The 22,613-nt window shown below is 36.1% G+C and overlaps 1 protein-coding gene across 2 annotated transcripts in view; it reads right to left on the minus strand.

The window, feature by feature from the left end:
* PCDH15 (protocadherin related 15) overlaps nucleotides 1-22,613 on the minus strand; it is a 1,570,906-nt gene that overhangs the window by 204,723 nt on the left and 1,343,570 nt on the right. For both annotated transcript variants that reach the window (XM_056795634.1, XM_056795629.1), the window contains 2 exons: nucleotides 19,521-19,826; nucleotides 17,537-17,761 (listed from right to left, as the gene is read on the minus strand). In XM_056795634.1, coding sequence (XP_056651612.1) covers nucleotides 17,537-17,761; nucleotides 19,521-19,826 — 531 coding nt within the window. The remainder of the gene's footprint in view (nucleotides 1-17,536; nucleotides 17,762-19,520; nucleotides 19,827-22,613) is intronic.

The raw sequence follows: 22,613 nt of genomic DNA on the forward strand, positions 1-22,613 counted from the left end.
GCTTCAAAATCTGTATTTCAGTAACAAGTTAGTTCACTAGCAGTGAACTCAATGCAACTTCATGGGGATTTCAAGAAGGGAGAAAAAATGCAGTGACTAGAAATAGTGAGTGTTCCCTAAGTTTGAAATTACTCCTACCAGGAACTCAGTATATCAAGGGGAGACTGCTTCTTGATAGAAATGCTTAATAGATGCAATTAACTTTCTATACTGTTAACACAAGGTTACTCCTAGAACTCTGGGTAGTAATAACAGTTGGCCTTTGGACACTTGTCCTACCAATGGGAGTGGAGATTGGAGAAATATCACCAAAAGAGATGCTACACTATGCCATATGTTCTCTGGGAATACAATGACTCATGCAAGCAAAAATATCTCCAACTTCAGATTTTGTAATATACGTGATGCATACAATGCGTAAACAGAGGAGTGAGTACATATTAACATGAGGAAAGAAAGAGAGCATGTAACATGGGCTATCAGGAAAGGTACATCCAAAGAGGTGGCACTGGAGCTAAACCAATGAAGAAGATTCTGAGAGCTAAGGACTGACTTGGGACTTAAATAGGCCATCAGGAGATAGCTAGGGGGCATATAAATGGAATGATGGACTTGAGATTAGGAAATCATGAGCTAAAATCCAATGTCAGATATTTATTGGTCATGTGAGTGAATCACTTAACATCTCTCAGCCTTAGTTTCTTCATCTGTAAAATGGGGATAATATCATTTATCCCCAAGGGTTACTATGAGGATAAAATGATATACTGTATGAAAAGTCATTTGCAAATGCTAAAAAGTTATGCAAATGCTATTTATTATTATTAATATTATTTTTAGAATTATTACTATTACCATGGGATCATAGTAACTCCTAAAAGAATCTTCTAAGGCACTAAGATGTTGCATTCTTCTAGGCTGCTACTGTGGTAGAGGTATCAGTGATGGCTCCTGGTAACATAAACAGGACAATATTTTTTTCCAAGATAAAAGGCTCAATACAATTTTCAATAACAGTTTTCTGACATTTTGCTTTCCATGTCCTCTCCTGTCCCTTTCCCCTCCCCAAGACAGCAAGTAATATGACATAGATTGTACATGTGCTATCATACAATACATATTTCCATGTTCATCATGATGTTAAAGACATATCTCACTTACACTAAAGAAAAATGCATGGAAGATATTAAATAAAGAATGTTATGCTTCAGTCTGTATTCAGACTCCATCAGTTCTGTCCATGGTAATGGATAGTGTTTTCTATCCCTTGGAGTTGTCCTGGATCATTGCCTTGTTTTAAGTTATTCAAAGTTTATTATTATACTTTATTGCTATTACAGTGTACGATTTTTGTTTTGGCTTTGTTCTCTTCATCTTGCATCAATTCATATGTCTTTCTATGCTTTTTGTGGTCATCTTGCTCAAAAGTTACTTTAAATTATTTAGTTTCCTGGAGTCTTAGCAGTCCCACTTTATTTATGTAATCTGCAGAATTAGTTCTTGATTTCTTTAATGCATTTCTGAAGGAGGAAGAACAAGAGGTTCTTGTCTCATTCATGGTCTATTCTATTGGAAAAGCAAGTAACTAGGGGCAGGTAGGTGGCTCAGTGTATAGAAAGTCACGGTCTGGAAATGAGAGGTCCTAAATTCAAATCTAGCCTCAAATCTAGTCAAGCAGCTAGACTTTGACTTTGGAGAAGTCACTTAACCCCAGATGTCCAGCTCTTACCATTATTCTGCCTTTGCACCAATACTTATTGATTTTAAGACAGATGGTAAGGTTTTTATTTTACTTTTTTTTTAAAGAAAAGCAAGTTCTCAGGCTGTCATGTAGTGGAAAAGACAGCCTGTCCTACTGTTCATGAATGTAAATGAATTCGATGAAATAAATAAAGACCTAAAGGAAAATTTCCAGTACACTGGGCATATTCCTCATGGAGTATCTATGGGGAAACATAGACAAGAATCATCATCGATGAGCAGACCGGTTTGATTGTCATTTGCTCTGATGGAGTGAGTACTCAATGATGATATCAAAGATCTTCTGAAATGTCAAATTCCACAGAAACTGTATCCCAAGGCAGTATATACTGCTAATATTATTCACTTGGTTTTGTTGCTGGATCATATGATTTTAGATTTAGAGGGACCTTAAGAGGTCATCAAGTCCAACCTCCTCATTTTACAAATCATCAAACTGAGACAAGGTGAAGTTAAAGGACTAGCCATTGGTCAAAAGTGAAAAGTTCCTGAGATAGGATTTGAACCTATGTCTATCCAGCATTCTATCTGCTCTACCATGGATGTTTTTTTAGCAAACTGCAACTAAATGAAATATTGTGGTAGGAGCCCATGTTTAGCTTTAATTTTATTTTTTTCACTTTGTTCAGACTGTTCCTTTTCTACTTATTTGTTTTTAACATTTGAATGCCGAATGCCTTGCAAAATGCTTGGCATATAAAAGTACTATATAATGAATGATTGTTCAATGGAACTGAATCTAATTAACTATTGAAGTCACTTTTTTCTTCCAATTATTACTCTAATTTGCTCCAATCTCATCCCAATTTTTAATAATTGGTCTCACAGACTAGTGATTAAATCCTAGCTTTTTTCCAAAAAATTGACAAAGAGAAAATGCAATTCCTAACATTTTTTTTGTCAAAGTAAAATCTTCTTAACATTCTCCCTGTAGGAGCTGCTTTATGTACAAATCTTTCTCTGAATATAAATAGCTTATCAATTATGTGATGTAAAAACAGTTTGTCAAAAGTGCTAGTAAACAGAGGATATGGGCTCATAGAGGAGGAAAAGGAAACATAAACTCCCTTGTTTGACATTTAAATTGACAGTCTCCAATCTACCTTTCTAGCACAGCACATATTATTTCCACTTTCATACTCTTTATTCTGGCAAAATTATCCTTCTTGTTCCAAAGAGCCAACACTGTATCCCACGTTCAGATTTTTCTCCATTATCTTCCAAGCTTGTAATGGTCATCTTCCTCATCTCTGTCTTGCACTTTAGCTTCCACCAAGTCAGAGTCTATCTGGAAACTCCTACTTAAGCCTGTCCTGATTTCCTTACTCACTAGTACTTTTTCCCTCCTCAAGTTATCATGTATGTACTTAATATCGTGTATCACCTGAGCCTTCTCTTCTCACTTCTATATTCTTCAAGTAATCCTCACATGGCATGGATTCATGGCCCGTCATCTTGTCAGCTATTCATCAACGGAATTGTCTAGTTATTAATGCCTTTATAAAACAGGGTGCCCCAAACTGAGCTGAATGCTTCAGATGTGGTCTGACTTGGGCAGAACACAGTGTGACCATGATTTCCAGATTCCTGGAATCTCTTCCACTTAGCTTTTCCCAAGGCAACGCAGTCTACCATAATGTCTGTTGGCTGTGTAGGCCATGAAAATCATGCCTCTCCTCATTTACCACTCAATATGTCACATAAATGTGTCCTGAGAACCAGGACTTTCTGCTTGGTTGCTTTTGCCTTCATATTCCCAGTAGCTTATACCAGGCCCCCCACATTGTTGTTACTGTTGAAATTTTCTTGAATAGAATCGAACTTCCTATTATGGTCTGGCATTTCATCGCCTTTGCAGTCTATCTCCAACCTATCATTCTATACTTATTTCACATTATTAATGGTCATACAAAATACACTACAACTAACATGGCCTGCTGGCTATTTGCTAAACTGACATTCTATCCTCTACCTTCATGAAATCCCATATTCTTGTCTTTCAGCATAGATTAAATACTTGCCAAATCTCCATCCCTTAAAGTTCTTACCTTCCTTCTAAGCTGAATGCAATCACTACCTTTTCCAAGAGGCCCTATTCAACTACTAACCATATCCATCTCTTCCTTTCCAATTACCATTTATTTTCTTCTCTGAGGGAATAATCTATAACTTGCTTCATGCCAGGCATTATTTTTTAAAATTCTGTTTTGTCATTGAATCCCCAGTTCCAAGCACAATGATTTAGAAATAATTGGATTACTAAATATTTATATGTATTAAATATAATTGAATTAAAGGGAGTCAGGAGAACAGAGACATAATGGAAATATTGGCTCTGGAGTCAGAAGACCTGCATTCAAATTCATTGACTATCCTTAAATGATTTGGGACAAATAAATTCATTTACATGATCCTGTGTTTCACAAGTTGTTAAAATGAGTGAGTTGGGCTGGCTGGTTTCTATGATCCATTCCAGGTCCTGTGAATTATTTCTGATCCTAATTTCCATATTTTAGATATGTAAATTTATTATTATTATTATTTTGTAAAGCACCATTCTGGAGAAGAAAGCTTTGTTTTTCTGGAAAACTCAATAGCTAATAATTAGGATCATGTACCCACACAGCTGCAGGGCCTACGGAACATTTGGAAATGGCCTAACCTGAATGAAGAAGATCATATGAGTTATCCAAGGTCACTTTCTGGCTGGACCAAAACAGGAATCCAGATCTCCAACATCCCAGTTCTGAGTTAATGTTATTGTACCAGCTAAAATTATGTAGATAAACCAGGTAGATATATAGTAGTCTCTCGGTGATCAAGAATGACTATTGTATTTGTGCAGTTTCATCTACGGTGTACCCTCATGTGACTTTGGAGTCCAAAGGCTGAGGCGCACAGTTTGTGGCACATGGGGCCTGGGACGCCAGTTGTTACGGGAGGTGCAGTTGTGGCCTGGTGTCGGCGTTCACGAGCAGCGGAAAGACGTTGATGTCACTCATCTTCAAAGGCGGTGGCGGCATGGTTAATGTGGGTTCGCCAGCTGCTTCTGTCAGAGGCAGCAAGTTCTAGTTGCTTTGGTGTAATGCTAGCCCACTTCAAGTTTGACTTTACCTGATCCTTGAATCTTTTCTTTGGTCGGCCTCGTTTCCTGAGTCCAGCTGACAGTTCACGATAGAATACCTGTCTTGGTATTCACTGTGGGTCCATGCAGATGACCTGTCCAGACCATCATAGCTGGGTTTTGAGGACCAGGACTTCGATGCTGGTGGAGTTGGCTCTGTCGAGGACTTCCTGATTGGTGATTCGGTCCTGCCATCAGATCCTCATGATTGACCGGAGGGAGCATTGGTGGAATTGCTCCAGCTGTTTCATGTGCTTCCGGTACAGTGTCCATGTCTCACAAGCTTACAGGAGCGAGCTAAGGACCACTGCGTTGTACACTTTGAGCCTCGTCGCAGTGCTTACACCTCTGTGTTGGAGGACTTTGCAGTGCAGCCGCCCGAGTGCCTGGCTGGCCTTTTGGATCCTGGCATTAATCTCGTGGTCTAGGGACCCATCGTTGGCGATGGTGCTGCCCAGGTACTTGAAGGTGTTGACATTAGAAAGCTGCGTGCCATCGATTGTAATGCACGGCTGGTTCGTTGGCCTCCCTGGTGCAGGTTGGAACAGCACCTCTGTTTTGCTGAGGCTGATAGTCAGGCCAAACAGTTTTGTTGCGGTGGAGAACCTGTCCACAATGGTTTGGAGATGATTTTCTTGGTGGGCCATGAGAGCACAGTCATCTGCAAAGAGAGCTTCCAGGATGAGTCTCTCTGTTGTCTTTGTTTTTGCAGTCAGGCGGCGAAGGTCAAATAGTGAGCCATCCAGTCGGTATTTGATGTAGACGCTCAGGTCTAGATCCATTACAGCATGTCGTAATACTTGGGTGAAAAATAGGTTGAATAGTACCAGAGTGAGGACACAGACTTGTTTCACGCCATTGGAGATGTTGAAGCGATTGGAAGTCTCTCCACCAGATAGGACTTCCCCTGTCATGTCGACATGAAAGAGCTGGATCAGTTTGATAAATTTTGCTGGGCAACCGAGCTTGCTGAGGATCACCCACAATGCATCCCTGTTCACTGTGTCGAACGCCTTTGTCAGGTCTATGAAGACAATGTAGAGACTCAGGTTCTGTTCAAGGCATTTTTCCTGCATTTGCCTCACCGTGAAGACCATGTTGATGGTGCTGCGATCTGGTCGGAAGCCACATAGTGATTCAGGAAGGTTCTGCTCTGAAACAGATGACAGGAGTCTGTTGAGTATAACACGGGCGAGGATCTTTCCGGCAGTGGAGAGTAGTGAGATGCCTCTGTAGTTGTCACAGGCTTCTCGTGAGCCTTTGTTCTTGTATAGGGATACGATGGAGGCATCTCTGAGTTCTGTGGGCATGTCTTCCTCTTCCCATATGCTGGTCAGTACTATGTGGAATGCCTGGAGCGCCTTTCCATTTAAGGCCTTGTACACCTCAGTTGGGATCCTGTCTTTACCAGGTGCCTTGCCTGCATTCATTTGTTTAATGGATTTTTGGACTTCCTCTATTGAAGGAGGGACATCAAGTGGTTCAATGGAGTGGTTTTGGGGGATCTGGTCAAGGGTGCTTTGGTCGACTGAAGAGGGTCAGTTGAGAAGCTGACTGAAGTGTTCTTTCCATCTGTTGCTGATGCCTTTTTTATCTTTTATGAGAGTGTCACTATCAGAGGATAGCAAGGGATTGGTAGTGGGTTTTGATGGCCCATAGACAGTCTTGAGGGCACTGAAAAATTGTTTGTAGTTTTTCATATCAGCAAACCGCTGGATTTCTTCTGCTTTTTTTCCCACCTTTGGTCTTGCATCTTCCTGATCTCACGCTGCACCATGGCTTGGAGAGACTTGAATCTGTCCTTTTTAGGAGCAGAGTTTTGGTTATTTTGCCACTCCATAAGGGCTTTGTTCTTCTTGCTCACTAGGTCTTCAATAGCAGTGTTGTTCTCGTCGAACCAGTCCTGGTGGTTGCGTTGTTTTGGGCCTAGGAATGCCTTTGATGTTTCCTTCACTGCGTCTCTGAACTGGTTAAACCAGGTAGAAAATATATTTAAAGCCAGAAGAAGCTTTGGAGAAAATCTAGTCTAGACCCTTCACTCTTTTTTTAAAACCCTTACTTTCTATCTTAGAATCAATATTGTGTATCGGTTCCTAGACTTAAGAATGATAAGGGCTAGGCAACAGGGGTTAAGTGACTTATCCAGGGTAACACAGCCAGAAGTGTCTGAGGCCAGATTTGAACTAGGTCTTCCTATCTCTCTGCCTGGCTCTCAATCCACTAAGCCACCCAATTGCCCCTATCTCTTCTCTCTTTTTAATCACTGATAAATGAGCTTCAGGAGGCAAGATGACATGTTACAAAATGATGCAGTGGATAATAGAGCTGGGATTGGAATGCAGGTTCTCTGACTCCAAACCTGGGGAAGTTCCCTACTCTGAGAACTATTTTACAGTATACTTTAAAGGATAATGTATCTTTATATATGTGACAGCATTTTTTTTTTCATCAAAATAGGTGGTATTTTGAGTAGCAGAAACAGAGCTATAAAGAAGGAAGTCTGCTCTCCTCTCATTGTCTATAAATTCTTCCTCTCCTTAATTTCAAGATTTATAGGCACATGATATACCTTTTCCTGGCATACAAAAGTCTATTTATGCAGAACACCTTCCACAGGGAATTTCCTTTACTGATTATTCCATCTCCAGAATGTAATTGGAGCAATTTTTTCATGTATACAGAGCTGTTATTGAAGCCTTCACAAAGAGAGACAGTTTGTCCTCATGCCTTCTCCTGAAGACAAGATGAGGTATGTAAAGGAAGCGTAGCACAAACACATGATGCTGTGCAAATCTACAGTTTCCCCAGGATTCCATGGGCCTTCTGACTTATCTTTGTTTTAGTAAACATTCTGGATGTTCCAGAGACCAATGGACAAATTCTGCATTCCTCTGGAGAGAAATCCCACCCTCCTATACTACACATATAGTGTTGTGTTTGTTTCATTGTGTTTTATTGCATTGAATAGCTTTGAACTTTATTGTATCATCAGAAGGCATGTTTTTACCCTGATCTTTGATTTCATTTATTATATAATTAATTCTACCTACAAAAACTCACTCTACCAATAAACATCAGCCAATACTCTACAAATAAAAACTTTAGAGATTTGCCCGGGAGAACTGAGAACCTATATGATATGTTTGGGTTCACAGGTAGAACTTGAAACAAAGTCTCCTAGACTCTGATGCTGACTCTCTTTCTCCCATAGTCCTTTGCATTCATCTACAATGAGACACTAACACACAGATGTCATAGAAATACTGTCAAACTGCAGTGCACTTTCAGACCTACAGTGTATTCCTTGATCTGTCACTGTAGAGACTGAGTCCAAATAACTGGAAATACCATTGTAGAGGCAAAGCAATGATGATTTATTGGACTATTCTTCCTGGACTTCATTAACACCTCTTGGAATGCAATTCCAATTTGAAACTTGCCATTAAAATTTCAATCATATTTCACCAATGGGATTTTCCAGCTTTCCAACAAACAATTATATTTTTGTCATGGGTTTCTTCAATTCATTGCATATGCTTTAGGATATATATTCTCTACATATTCACATATAATAAATGAATATAATATATGTCCAAAAGCATGCTTCTCCCCCAGCTGACCCTTCCATAGATTTCAGACATTAAAGCTAAACTACCCCATTCTCTGAGACTTTTTTTTTAAATAACCATTAAATGGAATGAGTCCAAAGACTCAGTATGGCTGAAGTATTTCTTTTTCTTCTCTTCTCATTCCTAGCTCTTCTGTATATGCTCCATAGTTTAGCTTGTTGGTCTACTTGCTGTTTCCTCACACATGAATGTTTATATGCTGAAATTAAGAATAAACCTTTTCTTCTAATTTCCAAACCACTTTATCTTCCATTATATCATCCATCTTGTATGTTCTGCCTCTGCCCTGGCTACTCCCCATGCCTAGAAATGTTCTCCCTCCATGCTCTGGCTTCTTTCAAGACTGAGCTCAAAGACTAGCTTCTACAGGAAGCATTTCCTGGCCACCACCTCTCCTCCTAACCCCTGCACTACTACAAGAACTTTTATTTCCTTTTGAAAAGCCATATCATCTGTTGTAAAATCTATTCTGAGTATTGGTTCCAAGGCAAAAGAATGGGAAGGATTAGGCAATTTGAATAAAGTGATTTGTCCAAGGCCACAGAGAGAGGAAGGGTCTGAGATCAAATTTGACCCAAGGATCTCCTGTGTCTAGGCCTGGTTCTCTATTCACTGAGTCAACTCTCCTTCTAAGGTCACTTTCCCTATGCTTTGTTTATATCTTATATGTACAGTTTCATGTACTAGTCATCTGTCCCATTAGAATGTAAGCGCCTTGATTGAGAGACTATTTTCTGATTTTATTTGTAACTCTGACAACTATTTAAAAATGTTCTTTGCTTGAAAAATTGGAGAAGCAATATCTATTACGCAATTTAAAGCCTTAGGAAAAATACAAATTTTAACCTAATTTAACCAAAATCAATATTCTTTTCCTCCACCAACTTAATGATTTGAACAAATTTAGCCCAGAGCTTTATGTAAATATTTTCATTTAAGTAGTTAGGTGCTACATTGGATAGTGTTGTCCCTGGAGTCAGGAAAACCTGGATAGAAATCCATTTTTCAACACTTACTATCTGTATGATCTTGGGCAACTCTCTCAACTCCTATTTGCCTTATTTTCCTTATCTGTAAAATCGGATAATAATAATAGCACATTATATTCATGGCTATTGTGAGGACTAAATAAAATTAAAAAAACAAAAACAAAAATTTAATTCACTTAGAGTAGGACCAGGCACATAGTAAGTGTTATACAAGTGTCTTTTGTCATGATCACTACCATTATGCAGGTCAAGTAACATAATTTTTAATAATTACCATTTAGTGGTAAACATTTTAAATTAAGCCATGTTGGCATGTCCATACCAAATGACTGGCATGACTATATCATTTCTGTATTAATTTCAAGAAATACAGGGAAACAATCAGATATAATGGAAGAGAAAGTGGTTTGGAAATTAGAAGAAAGGGTTTATTCTTAATTTCAACATATAAATACATCTGTACCCAATTAAATCAGTATGAATCATTCCAAATTGTTAGTAAGGGTCTAGACAAGTCAGGTAAGTACCACAAATCACAAATTACACTTAGAAAATACAATACTTGGGGAATAGACAGATTCAGTAGATATTATTTATTTGCCTTCCACCTAAAGAAAAAAAATCATTGGACATAAATACAAGTTGGGCTAAGCAATATTTTTCACCAGTTCCAAGGCTCATCTGAGATATTCTTTAAAGGTTTTTCCTCCTAGGCATTCCTAGGTGATGTCAGCAGGATATTGTTGAAGACGCAACATCAAGACACTCATTTGCTCAAGATGATCCTAGACCTAAGAACATTCCCTATAACAAGCAATTGGGACTGTTTGGAATTAAATCTAGCCATCTTCTGCTCCACAAGAAAACTGGATATCATGAATCTAACTGGGTGAAAAAAATAAAATAATGTTTGAGTATATCTAGAAATGAGTACTTGTATTATGTTCAATTCACTTAAATTAAATAAAAATCTATTAAGTGCCTACTATTCACTAGGAATTCTAAAGTAGAAAAGGATCTTAGAGGGAATCTTATAAAATTTCCTCATTTTGTAAGTGATGGATATTATATTCAGGAAGTTTTTAGGAGCTTACATCAGATATGGGACACTAGTAAAGGCATAGAGATTGGAAATAAAATGTATGCATGTTAAAGAGGAACGATTACAGTTTTTCTGGGATGATATCCTTCATGAGTTAAAAGAAAAACATTAGAATCAGCTTGAAAAGCTGGTATTACATTACTTTCTAAAGACTTGTAAATTCCAAATGGAGAAATTGATGTTTTATCAGTGTAATACAGAGTAATAGAAATTTGCAGAGGGAGCGATATGTCCAGAGATGAACTTTAAGGATATCAACAATTTTCCTGCTTCACAGAGTCAGTGTGCCAAAATGGAAAGAGAACCCAACAATCAAGCAACTGATCCTGTAACTCATTTTGGATCTCTACTATGCATACAAACTGTTTCTCTTACATAATTTGAGTTTCTTGATATCAGTGAAAGTTTTATTCTTTATTTCCCTATAGATACTAATGAGCAAGTAAGTGAAGTGGTTAGAGTGTTGGTCCTGGAGTCAGGAGGACTTACCTTTGTGAATTTGAATGGGGCCTCACAGACTTACTAGATGTGTGACCCTGGGCAAGGTACTTAACACTGTTTGCCTCAGTTCCTCATTTGTAAAATGATTTGGAGAAGGAAATGGCAAACTACTCTGGTGTCTCTGCCAAGAAAATCCCACAAGGAGGCACAGTTGGACATGATTAAAATGAATGAACACAAAATTGTAGTGGGAAGATTCCTGGTTGATGCCATTCTAAGGTACACCAGATACAGAAATGGAATGATGTGAGCAAACTTGCATCTGCTGGAGCCATAGATAGCTACATTTAATAGAATTTCAAATATATATTTCTTCAAAACAGAGAAGTTGATAGGACATACGCATGAGAGAATCACCCAGGCAGGAGTTAGATCTCATAAACTGATGTTTCTCATGCAATTAGACATTTTTTTTTTGTAGTTGCCCAGAATGCGGACCTTTGTTGCCATGGGAATCAGTCCCTGGCTGGCTGCCTTTTCCCCAAATTCCCAGAAAGGTTATTTGGAATCTGGTAAGGATATGTTTCTGTAATTTGAGAACTGATAGAGGATATCGAATCTAAGCAGCCCTTACTCTATAGCATATGGGACTCCCTTCTTTGATCAAATAACTCTTCTATTGGTCATTCCAAGTCCAACCCTGACTTACCTTTATTATAAATCATCCTCCATATGCTATCTAGTATTGAAAAATTTATTTCTTTGCTATTTTTATGCTTGAACCTTTATCCTCTATCTCCAGCATTTGAAAGTTCTGTCCATTAGTGGAATTCACTCAACTTACCTGTCTCTTAAGACAGTTTGCTTCCTTCAAAGGTGGATCTAAAGCACCAACTCGTATCTCTTACTTATTTCCCTTTCTTGTGACCTTGATCCCTGATTCTCCTCTTTATTTTGGATCTCTATATAATAAATATAGGTTGTTTCCCTCATATAATGTGAGCTTTTTTAAGTCAAGGGAAAGTTATATTATTTATTTTCTCTACATATTCTCCCAACCAATTCATTGATAGTAAATAGAGGTCTGGTCCTGGAACCAGAAAGTCACTTTTGTGAGTTTGAATCTGGACTCAGAAAATTACTAGCTGTGTGATCCTGGGAAAGTCACTTAACCCTATTTGCCTCAACTTAAAAAAGGAAAAGGAAATGATAAACTACTACAATATTTTGCCAAATAAAATCCCAAATGAGATCATGAACATCATGGGTAAATGACCAGAATAGATGAACAAGAAAAACATGTTATTCTTTCCCATCTCCCTAGTGTCAAGCATACAGTAGCTGCTTAATTAAAGTATGTTAAATTTAATTGAATAAATCAAATTAGATAATGAAAAAGTAAACTCTGAAAGAGTTATTGTTTATCCCATCTCCATGAACAAAAAATAAAAAAATATGTTGGCTACTTAGCAGTGCCACCAAAAATATCATTAAAAAGATGTGCCTTTGTTTTTGGAAGAAACTTGATGACTAAAAAAATTGCACAATTTCTTAAAGCAATACAGCCAACCTATTGCCTCCCATTTACTTCTTTTCCCAGACCATTGATCAGTTCAGCATCTGTCCAAGGTATATGTCCTTTATAAATTGCCCATGCAGCTCCACATAAGTATTTAGACAATAAGCATGCTTTGTTCACTTGACTTGTTCCTACTTAGGTCAAGTATTTTTTGAATAATTATGAATTTCTTTAGGAAGGTCTACCATTGTGTGGCTTTTGCAGTGCACAGGAAATAGGAGGTGAATTTTTTTTTTCCATTTGGTATCTACCCTGGGTCACCACATCAAGGAGAATATTGGTGCACATGCCTCCTTCTTTTGTGCCTTACTTAATATTAATAATCAGAAGTCCATAAAAGTTATACCTATTGTTAAATCTTTCAAATTTTGGTTTTGATATAAGTTTGAGAAAAACCTACTTGGAAGAGCTGATTTGATTCTTCTCTACTTATTCATTTTTAAATATTTTAAAAAATGAATAATGAGCATAAAGGAATTATTCATTCTCCATATTTTTCAGGTATAGTATTGATATATGATTGCTTGAAAAATATGCTTGGAGAAATATTGTCTGTTCTCTTCTCATACCTTCATAGATATAACCTCATTGGGAGGATGCCTTTTTTTCACAGTGATGACAAGACTTAAGGATTAATTGTAATATTTTCTTACTTATAATTTTTCCTTTGATAATAAGATTTATGTTTTTACCAATTATTTTATATCTTTTCATATAGAAAATATAATAATTAATACCTCAAAGCTCTTTAAATTATGCTGTTACATGAAAGATCTCTTCTGTTATGTTGGAAGGAGCACACCATTTTAGAAAGAAAATTGGCTTTAATAACATGAAGAGACCCAGATTCACTTTCCACTTTAAATTAAATTAAATTTTATCGATATGTTTCATTTTTTATTCCCTCTATTTCTGCCCTCATACCCTCACTCTCAAAAAAACACCATGTAAATCAAAGACTTTTTTTTCCAAAATAGAAAGAGAGAAATAAATCAGCAAAACAAATCAATACACTGAAAAACCTAAAAAAAATGAAGTGATATATAGTCATAAACTCCTACCTCCATAATAGGTATCTAGATTGCAATGGTTAGATCAGTGAGCCAATAGTCAAAACGCCAGAATTCAAATATGATTTCACAGTGACTAGATGTGATCATGGGCAAGTCATTTAATCTCTGTCTGTCAAGGTTTCTTCAACTCCAACATGGGAATAATAACAGCATCTTGTCCCAGGGATTGTTGTGGATCAAAAGAGGGATATCTATAAAACTCAACACAGTTCTTGGCACATAGTAAGTGCTTAATAATTGTCTCTTCCTTTCCCTTCCAGCAGAAGGGCAAAACATATGTTCTTCATGTCTTGTTTTGGGGATAGATCTGTTCTTCATAATTTTGCAACATTGAATTTTGGATCCTTTAAGATTGTTGTGGGTGTTTTTTTTCCCATTTGCATTGTTGTAGACTCTCATTTTTTTCTTAATTTGGCTTACTTTTACTATGTAACCATTCATGTAAGGCTTTCTATGCTCATAGTCATTGTTTCTTAACAGCAGTCACATTCCATTATATTAAAGTAGCTCAATTTGCTTAACCAATCCTTGATCAGTGGGCATCTATTTAATTTCCTTGGTCACCACACAATGGAATATTATAAATATTTTGTAGTATATAAGGACTTTCCTTTTTCAAATCCTATTTCTTACACTAACTCCATGACTATGGCAAGTGACTTCATCCCCGAGTCTCAGTTTCCTCCTAGATAAAATGAATATGACCATACCAAGGGTATCTAACAAGATTTACCAAACTTAAAGTATAGAAATGTAACTTATGATTAATTGTGCCAAAAATTGATTTCATGGCATCCATTACTCTATGAAACATTGGCCTCCTTGCTGTTTTTCCTACATGACAGGCTACCTCCAGACTGCAGGAGTTTTTGTTTTTGTTTTGTTTTGTTTTTCTTGTTATCCCCAAGTCCAGAAAGCTCTCTCTCCTTATCTGTGCCTCCTGGCTTTCTTCAAGTTTCAACTATAGTCTTACTTTCTTTAATAAGCTTTTCTCGATTTTCCTTAAATCTTAATGCCTTCCCTCTGAGATTAGTTTCTACATATATGGCATAAAAATTCTGTGTACAAAGTAGTTTGTGCATTGTCTTCTCCATTAGACCATGAGCTTCCTGAGAGCAAGTTCTTTATTCACCTTACTTTCTCTCCCCATCATTGAGAAGAGGGTTTAACACATAAAAGGCCCTTAATAAAGGCTTGGTGACAGACTGAAGATTATATATATATATATATATATATATATATATATATATATATATAAAGAGAGAGATATAGATAGATATAGATAGATAGATACCAATCTTGAAAGATCTATTTGGCACAAGTATCATTATCCTCTTTTAATATGAGATGGGGAAACCATGCCCCAGGGATATTGTGTAGTTTGCCAGTGGTGACCAGAGTTAGGATCTCATCTATAATTTGAAGGCAGGTTTTCTAAGGTGAAGTTCAGAGGTCTTTTGTCTCTCTGCTAAACTGCTTAGGCATAACAGAGCATGTAGGAAAACATAAGAAATAAACTCTGAGAACTTAAATTTTGAAAGAAATGCAGCAATATCTGATAAATAGTGGGGAAGCATTAGAGTCAAGAGTGTTCAAGTCCTAGTTCTGGCCTTTAATTCTGAGGTAACTGTGCAACTCACTAAACCTTGTCTTATTTTTAAGACTAGGTACTATATATTGGAGGATAATTGGTGGAAAAATTTTTCATGCCAGGATTTTGCCACATGTTAAAACCAAAGATCAATCCTATCAAAAATTATATATTATATTTTATATAATATATATATGAACTATTGCATAAAGGCAGATTAAAATATATAGTTTGGGCAGTAAATTACAAATATTATGGTTTGATGAAATGTCTGATTAGCATTTGATCTAAGCATAGATTAGTTACTTAATTTAGAGGCATTTTTGAAAGACTAAGATTGAAATCATATAGTTATAGGCAGAAGGAATATAATTACTATTTCTATATACATAATCTCATTTTGGCAGTGAAAATTGCTGGAAGTTGTTTTTTTGGTTGTTGTTGTTGTTGTTGTTGTTGTTGTTGTTGTTGTTGTTGTTGTTGTTGTTGTTGTTGTTGTTGTTGTTGTTTTGATAGCCAAGAGGACAGATTAAAGATCCCAAAAGGCTGAGTCATGGTAATATACTTAAGTCCAGGAACTTTTGAGAGGAGTTTGAGTGTCATGGGTACAGATGAATTCCAATGGTGAGCACCAGTTTCAAATGAAACATACTGCTAGCTGAAATGCATTCAAATCGTTTGCAGTTGGAGAATAAATTTTGTAATTTGCAATATAAGATTCACTATCCTTTTAAGGAGTGATCTACTTTTTAAAAAATTTGGTATTTTCCAGAATGAAATTGCCTTACTACAATCCAATCTCTACTTTCTCTTGTGGCCTTGACTATTTCATAGTATAATTCCATTGATTATCTTTGGAGTCTCCTATGTTTTATTATTTGAAGTTTGCAGTCTCTAGTTTTCTATTGCTTTGTCTGTATATAATAAGCTACATTATTTGCATCTGAGAAATGTTTTCTAGAGAAGAGAAGGCAAGAAGAGAAATGCAATAAGGAAGAAACAAAGGAAATTAATAAAATTAAATTTTCTTTTCCTTAAAAAAAAATAAGGCAATATTAAGTGTCCATTTTTCATCAGAAACTCTACTTGGCTTATACTTCAGAATATAAACTCACTGACTCCATATAAAGCTCATCATCTGAAAACTCCTCACCAGGCACATCATTTCAGGTATGATGCTTAATACCTCAACTCATCTTCACTTGTCTCTCTCTTCTGATGAGAAGATTGGAGGGGAAAACATTTAAGTTTTCTGAAAGCCTTCCTTTATAGAAGGCTTAAATAATTCCCAGTAACTCCATTTTTCATCAACAATTTTGTTTACTTTTGATTTCATTGGAACACCATATTCCTTGGTTGCCCCACCATGGCTCCAGCTACATTCCCCTTTAAATTATAAGCTCCTTGAGAGCAAGGACTCTCTCTTTTTCTTCTATGTATCCCCACAGCTGAGCATTGTATCAGGCATATGATAGATACTTGAAAATATTTATTGAATTAAGTGTGGAAGAGGCCTCTACACACACCTATTTAAATATGTACATATGACTATATATATATAGATATACAAGCACATGTATGAACACATATGTTAATGAAGTTAGAATTGACTGAAATTAACGAACATCTATTTCTATACATACACATGCATATAGAAAGATGCATATGGAGGTAGATGGATGTATCTATTGATCTGTCTATCTATCTATCTGTCTCTCTCTCTCTCTCTTTATCCATCTATGTGAAATCCTTCTCCCCATACCTGTAATTACATTTGCATGGGGACTTATAGGAGAGGAAATGCTTTCTTCAAAAGCAGATTAGTAACTACTCTAAAAACTTATATTCTTAGAAAGTTGCAAAGGGTTAGAAGTTAAGTATTCTCTTCAGAATCAGACATCACTAAGTAACAGAGAAGGTACATGAACTGAGGTCTTCCTAACATTAAAAAAAATACTCTCATTACTATGCTGTTTCTCTTTTAAAATTTATGTGGCTTTTAAAAAAATGCTCCATTTAGCCTGATTTTATCCTTAAAAAATGAATGAAAAGAAATCATAGTACAAATACTTCTAAAATAAAGTAGCATCAGATGTACAAAAATTAACAGAGAACAGGATTATGTATTGGTGGGGAAAAGCAACACTAATGAATGGTTTTTTAGATGCAGTAACCTTCCCAAACACTTTCGTCCTTGGGTATGTCTGTCCAGGTCATTTTTCTGCATGTATGCTATCTCTTGCTTACCTTTACTATCACTGTGACAGTGGCAATGCCTGGGGGCATGGTTCCCCCAATATCAAAAGCCTCCACAAGAAAAGTGATGTAGGCTTCATTCTCTGGAAATGACTCATAATCCAAACTCTCCAACAGAGACAATTCTCCTGTGAAAGGATGCAGGGCAAATAAATGTTTCACTTCTGGGCTTCGAATTCGGTAGGAAACAATGGCACCAAGGTCAACATCAGTTGCCTGTAATGAAACAATTAAAAAAGAGTTTAGATTTAAAGAGTTCTTAAAACTGATGAAGCAGATGCAGGGTCAACTCAAGTAAGGCTATAGTGACATGGGTGCTTCTGACTTTTTGAAGTTTCTTCACAATCTTTCATCCATTCATTCATTTAATAAGCATTTATAAATTACTTACTTAATATGTGCCGGGCACCATGCTAGATGTCAAGAACCCCAAAGGATTTACCACAATCACAAAATAGTCCCAGTATCCAAGAAGTGGAGAATTGGTATATTACTAAGAAATCTGTTGTTAACAATAAAATTAACAAAACTTCCCTACAAGTAACCCTCCAAAATATTCTAGTGGAAATACTGTGAAGTATACAACCATCCAGTTTTATTTTCTTTTTTTGAAAATGTATAATTTCCTTTAAACCATAATTTGTTCAATTAAATTCTAAACACCTTCATTAGATGCCTATATATGCCACAGATTGGGGATATAAAGACAAAAAGGAACTATGACCTGCCTTGAAGGACTTTATATTATTGTGAAGGGTGAAGGAAAGGCCATACACATAGTTAAGTCAGAATAATATATATTCAAAATAAATATAAACTAAGTAGAGAACTAGAGAGATTAGAAAAAGTATATTGTAGGAGGTGGTACTGACACTGAAAGTAGCTACAAAATCAGAGGGAGGGACAGGAAAGGAGAAAATAATTCTAAGTTCTCATCGCAGAAATTCCAGTTCAATATATCAGAGAACAATTGTTTCAAAGAGGGTTAAATTAGAATAAATAAGTTATTCTAATATCTATGCATGTATCTATTTGTACACATACGCATATATAACTGTGTCTTATAATGTAAGTAAGCTCCTTACTATTGGGAATTGTTTCATTCTTTGTACTTAAATTGCACAGTACATGACACATAGTAGGTAATTAATTGCTTATTGATTGATATAGTCAAACTCCAAGGTTCCTTTTGAACCATATGGTTTCTTTTGACAAATTTCAACAGGAAAAATGACTTATAATGAAATTAGCTAGAGGCATACTGATGTGGGCCTAAGAAAGTTGAGAAGATTAAATTGAATCTTATTATTTTCTATTGATCCTTTATGCAATTAATTATTTTTGTCCTGGAACTGCCCAAGTCATGTCTCTTTGTCTTTTTCTATGCATTTAATATAGAAATTCTACTAGCTTATTATAAGTTAGGTTCAGCAATCCAGATCTCCTGCTAATCAGTATTCCTTTATTGCCTCAAGGAATTTTTTTGGTTTTTCAGGAATGTAGGTGGATATCAATAAGTTGAGTCTAGTATCTGTGTAACCCCACGATATCCTTCAAGGATTTATTGTTTGGTATCCAAAGAAGTCTAACTTCCTATATTTTAACACAGCAGGTGGGCTCAAAAAATGAACACTTCTTAGTCACAGGAAGAAAGGATAGTGGCATTGTTAACCCCTTATTTCTAACTTCCAAACAATCTTATGGTTCCTCACATCTCAGGTAAGTATCCAATCATGTTTTCTTTAACCCATTGATGTCACCTACACTGCAATGTTTGTTTTCACCTTATAAAAATAGTTATTTCTTCTTTTTTTTTGGGGGGGGGGTCTTTGGCACAAATTGAGTTAAATCATTGCCCTCTTTATTAATAGGTTTGGTGCTCTATTAATAAGCAATTATCTTGCTCATAGAAAATGTGCCTCAGTCTAACTTTATTGAATTTTAGTTGCGAAAAAGTGAAATTCCTTTCACATACCTCTATTTGAAGGAAGGTGGTTCCCACTGGGAGATTTTCTTCAACAACAACTGTGTAGGTAGAATTGGTGAAAACAGGGCTATTGTCATCAATATCCAAGACCCTTATGGCCAGGGTTAAAGTAGAATACCGAGGATGCACAGCTCCATCTGTTGCCACAACAACGAGCTCATAGTAGTCTCTTACTTCCCGGTTGAGCTTGACTCTTGTGTAAATAGTCCCATTGGAAGTGATCCAAAAAAGATTGTTGAAATTTCTAAGACTATAATGTACCTGACCATTTATGCCAGCATCTGGATCTGTGGCCTGAAAGAAATGAGAAATGAGATTAAAATAATTTCACAGTTGACCCTACTTAAAAATTACATTCAAGAAATATATTATTTTTAATTGTTCTATTTTATTTTTGACTGGAAATTCATTGAGCTACTCATGAGCTTTTCCTCCATTACTGATTAGCCTGAAATTTTTGGCCTACTGTCTGAGTTTGGTAGTTTTTTCCCTTCCTTGGAAGTGTAGTGACCCCCTATTCCTGGGGCCTCACCACATTGATGCTGGACACTGCAGACAAATTATTAGTTTAGCCTAATGCAATTCAGAATTCTCAATCTCATGAAATCCATTAGTCTCTGCCTCCCCTGGTAACCAGGAATATAGAGAGGTGTATAATACCACACATGATGGAAAAATATGAAGGGAAGGTATGATTATATATATATATATGTATATATATATATATATGTATATATATATATATATATGGGAGATCAAAATTTCTATTTAAACTGGCTGTAAAGCCTACTGAAGGCTTGCTCTCTCAGCTTTCACTTCTAGGGACACATGTCTCCCAGGATGTAGTGAGTGAAATTGAGTGGGCCTTTCAGCCCTCCTAGCCACGTGCTTTCTATATTTGTATTTTCTTTATTTCTTAATCTTTAACAAACCTCATAAAATATAATATTTTTAGCAGAGAAACTAAAATTTTTAATCTTAACTGTACATTGATGAGCCTTGGGACAAGGCTCATGATACTTTAGACAAATACCTCTCTATTCACAAATTCATTATTTTAAGAGAAAATTAAAGAGAATAAATATCATTTCAATTACACTAATACTTATTACAATAAAGGCTGAATATTACAATAAAGGTTGAATAGAGAATGATGATCTTTGAATTTCACTACTCAGGGATAATAATGAATTTTAATTGGGATATAAGCTAAATGTCATGTTCATTCTTTACTATTTATTTAAATTCTTATTCTATTTTCTTTATGTCCCAAGAATGAATACATATCAGAATCAGCACTATGTTCTGAAATGGTCTTTAAAGTGCAAAACACTTGCCCAAAGGGCTTTAAAAGACTCTCTGCCCTTTGATCCAGCCATATAACTGTTGAGTTTATACCCCAAAGACATCATAAGGAAAAAAGACTTGTACAAAAATATTCATAGCCATGGTCTTTGTGGTAGCAAAAAATTTGAAAATGAGGGGGTATCCATCCATTGGGGAATGGCTGAAAAAATTGTGGTATCTGTTGGTGATGGATGGAATAAGGAACTGGAGGAATTCCATGTGGACTGGAATGACCTCCAGGAATTGATGCATAGTGAAAGGAGCAGAACCAGGAGAATATTGTACACTGTGGTACAGTCGAATGTAATGAACTCTACTAACAGCAATGCAATGATCCAGGACAATTTGGAGGGACTTATAAGAAAGAACACTATCCACATTCAGATGAAGAACTGTAGGAATAGAAACACAGAAGAAAAACAACTGCTTGATCACATGGTTCAATAGGGATATGATTGGTGATGTAGACTCTAAATGATCACCCTAGTACAATTATCAATAATATGGAAATAGGTCTTGATCAATGACACATGTAAAACCCAGTGGAGTTGGGCATCAGCTATGGGGCAACATGAGGGTGGGAGAAGGGGAGGGAAAGAACATGAATCATGTAACCATGGAAAAATATTCTAAATTAATTAATTAAATTAAATTTATCAATCTAAAAATTAATTAAAAAGAAATTTAAAAAAATGAAGTGTAAAACACTAAACAAACGAGAGCCCAATGAATTTCAGAGTTGTGTAGTAATCTAATGGCTGTCCAGTCCAAGCCTTCCTCAAAAATAAATTTCTGCTGCAACACACCATTTGAGGCTATCCTTTCCTCAAATTCCAATGAAGATAACCCTCTACATTAGAGGTAGACAATCTATTTTGCTTCAGTATGATAGCAATCAGTAGGGCATTTTTCCTTACATGAAGCCTAAAACTTTCTCTTTATAGCTTCCATCCTTTATTTCTGGTTTTGTCTTCTCTGATCAAGCAAAACAGACCAAATATTTCTTTCCCATGGTAATCTATGTGCCATCTAGATTATAAATTTCAGAAGTTAAGCATCATTCCATCTCACTCATCTCCTAAAACACGTCTCATCTCTAGGCTAGGTGTAAGATGATGAAGTTTTGCTTAGAAGAGTTTTATTTGGTTATTCAATTATAGAAAGTTTGCGGTCTATAGCAGAAGGAGCATAAATACATATGAAGTCACAGATCCCTAAACTGTGCCAATATTCCTTGATAATTAACATTAGTGATAGAGCATTTTAAAATAACAGTAGTCCATAAAGAAGCTTTAAGGTAATTGGTATTAGACTACACACCATAGGAAACAAAACCCATTATCAAAAAATATCCCACTGTTTTTCATTGTAAATGTTTGAAAAACAGATGAAATGGGACAAGCCATAATTTACTGTTGAAATAAACCTTTCCAGACAATACTTACAATGATTTATTCAAGGAGATTCACTACCTGCCTTTGATCTCTCCCTCTCCAATTTTAGAACTATCTAGTCTCAAACATATTTATGCATCTATTTTTTTCCATGCAATTTCCCTGAAAGCTTAATATAAGGAGAAAATGCTTGAGATTAAAAGAATTTTTATCTTTATGGATTTACCAAATGTCTTTTCAGGAACAATAAAGCTTGCTCTTCAGGTACCTTCCTAGGAAAAACTCTCTCTGTTTCTCTTCCTAAATACTGAGCTTTGTAGGAAAGAATATCCTATTAAAA

Source organism: Monodelphis domestica, chromosome 1 (assembly GCF_027887165.1).
Source record: "Monodelphis domestica isolate mMonDom1 chromosome 1, mMonDom1.pri, whole genome shotgun sequence".
Lineage (NCBI taxonomy): Eukaryota > Metazoa > Chordata > Mammalia > Didelphimorphia > Didelphidae > Monodelphis > Monodelphis domestica.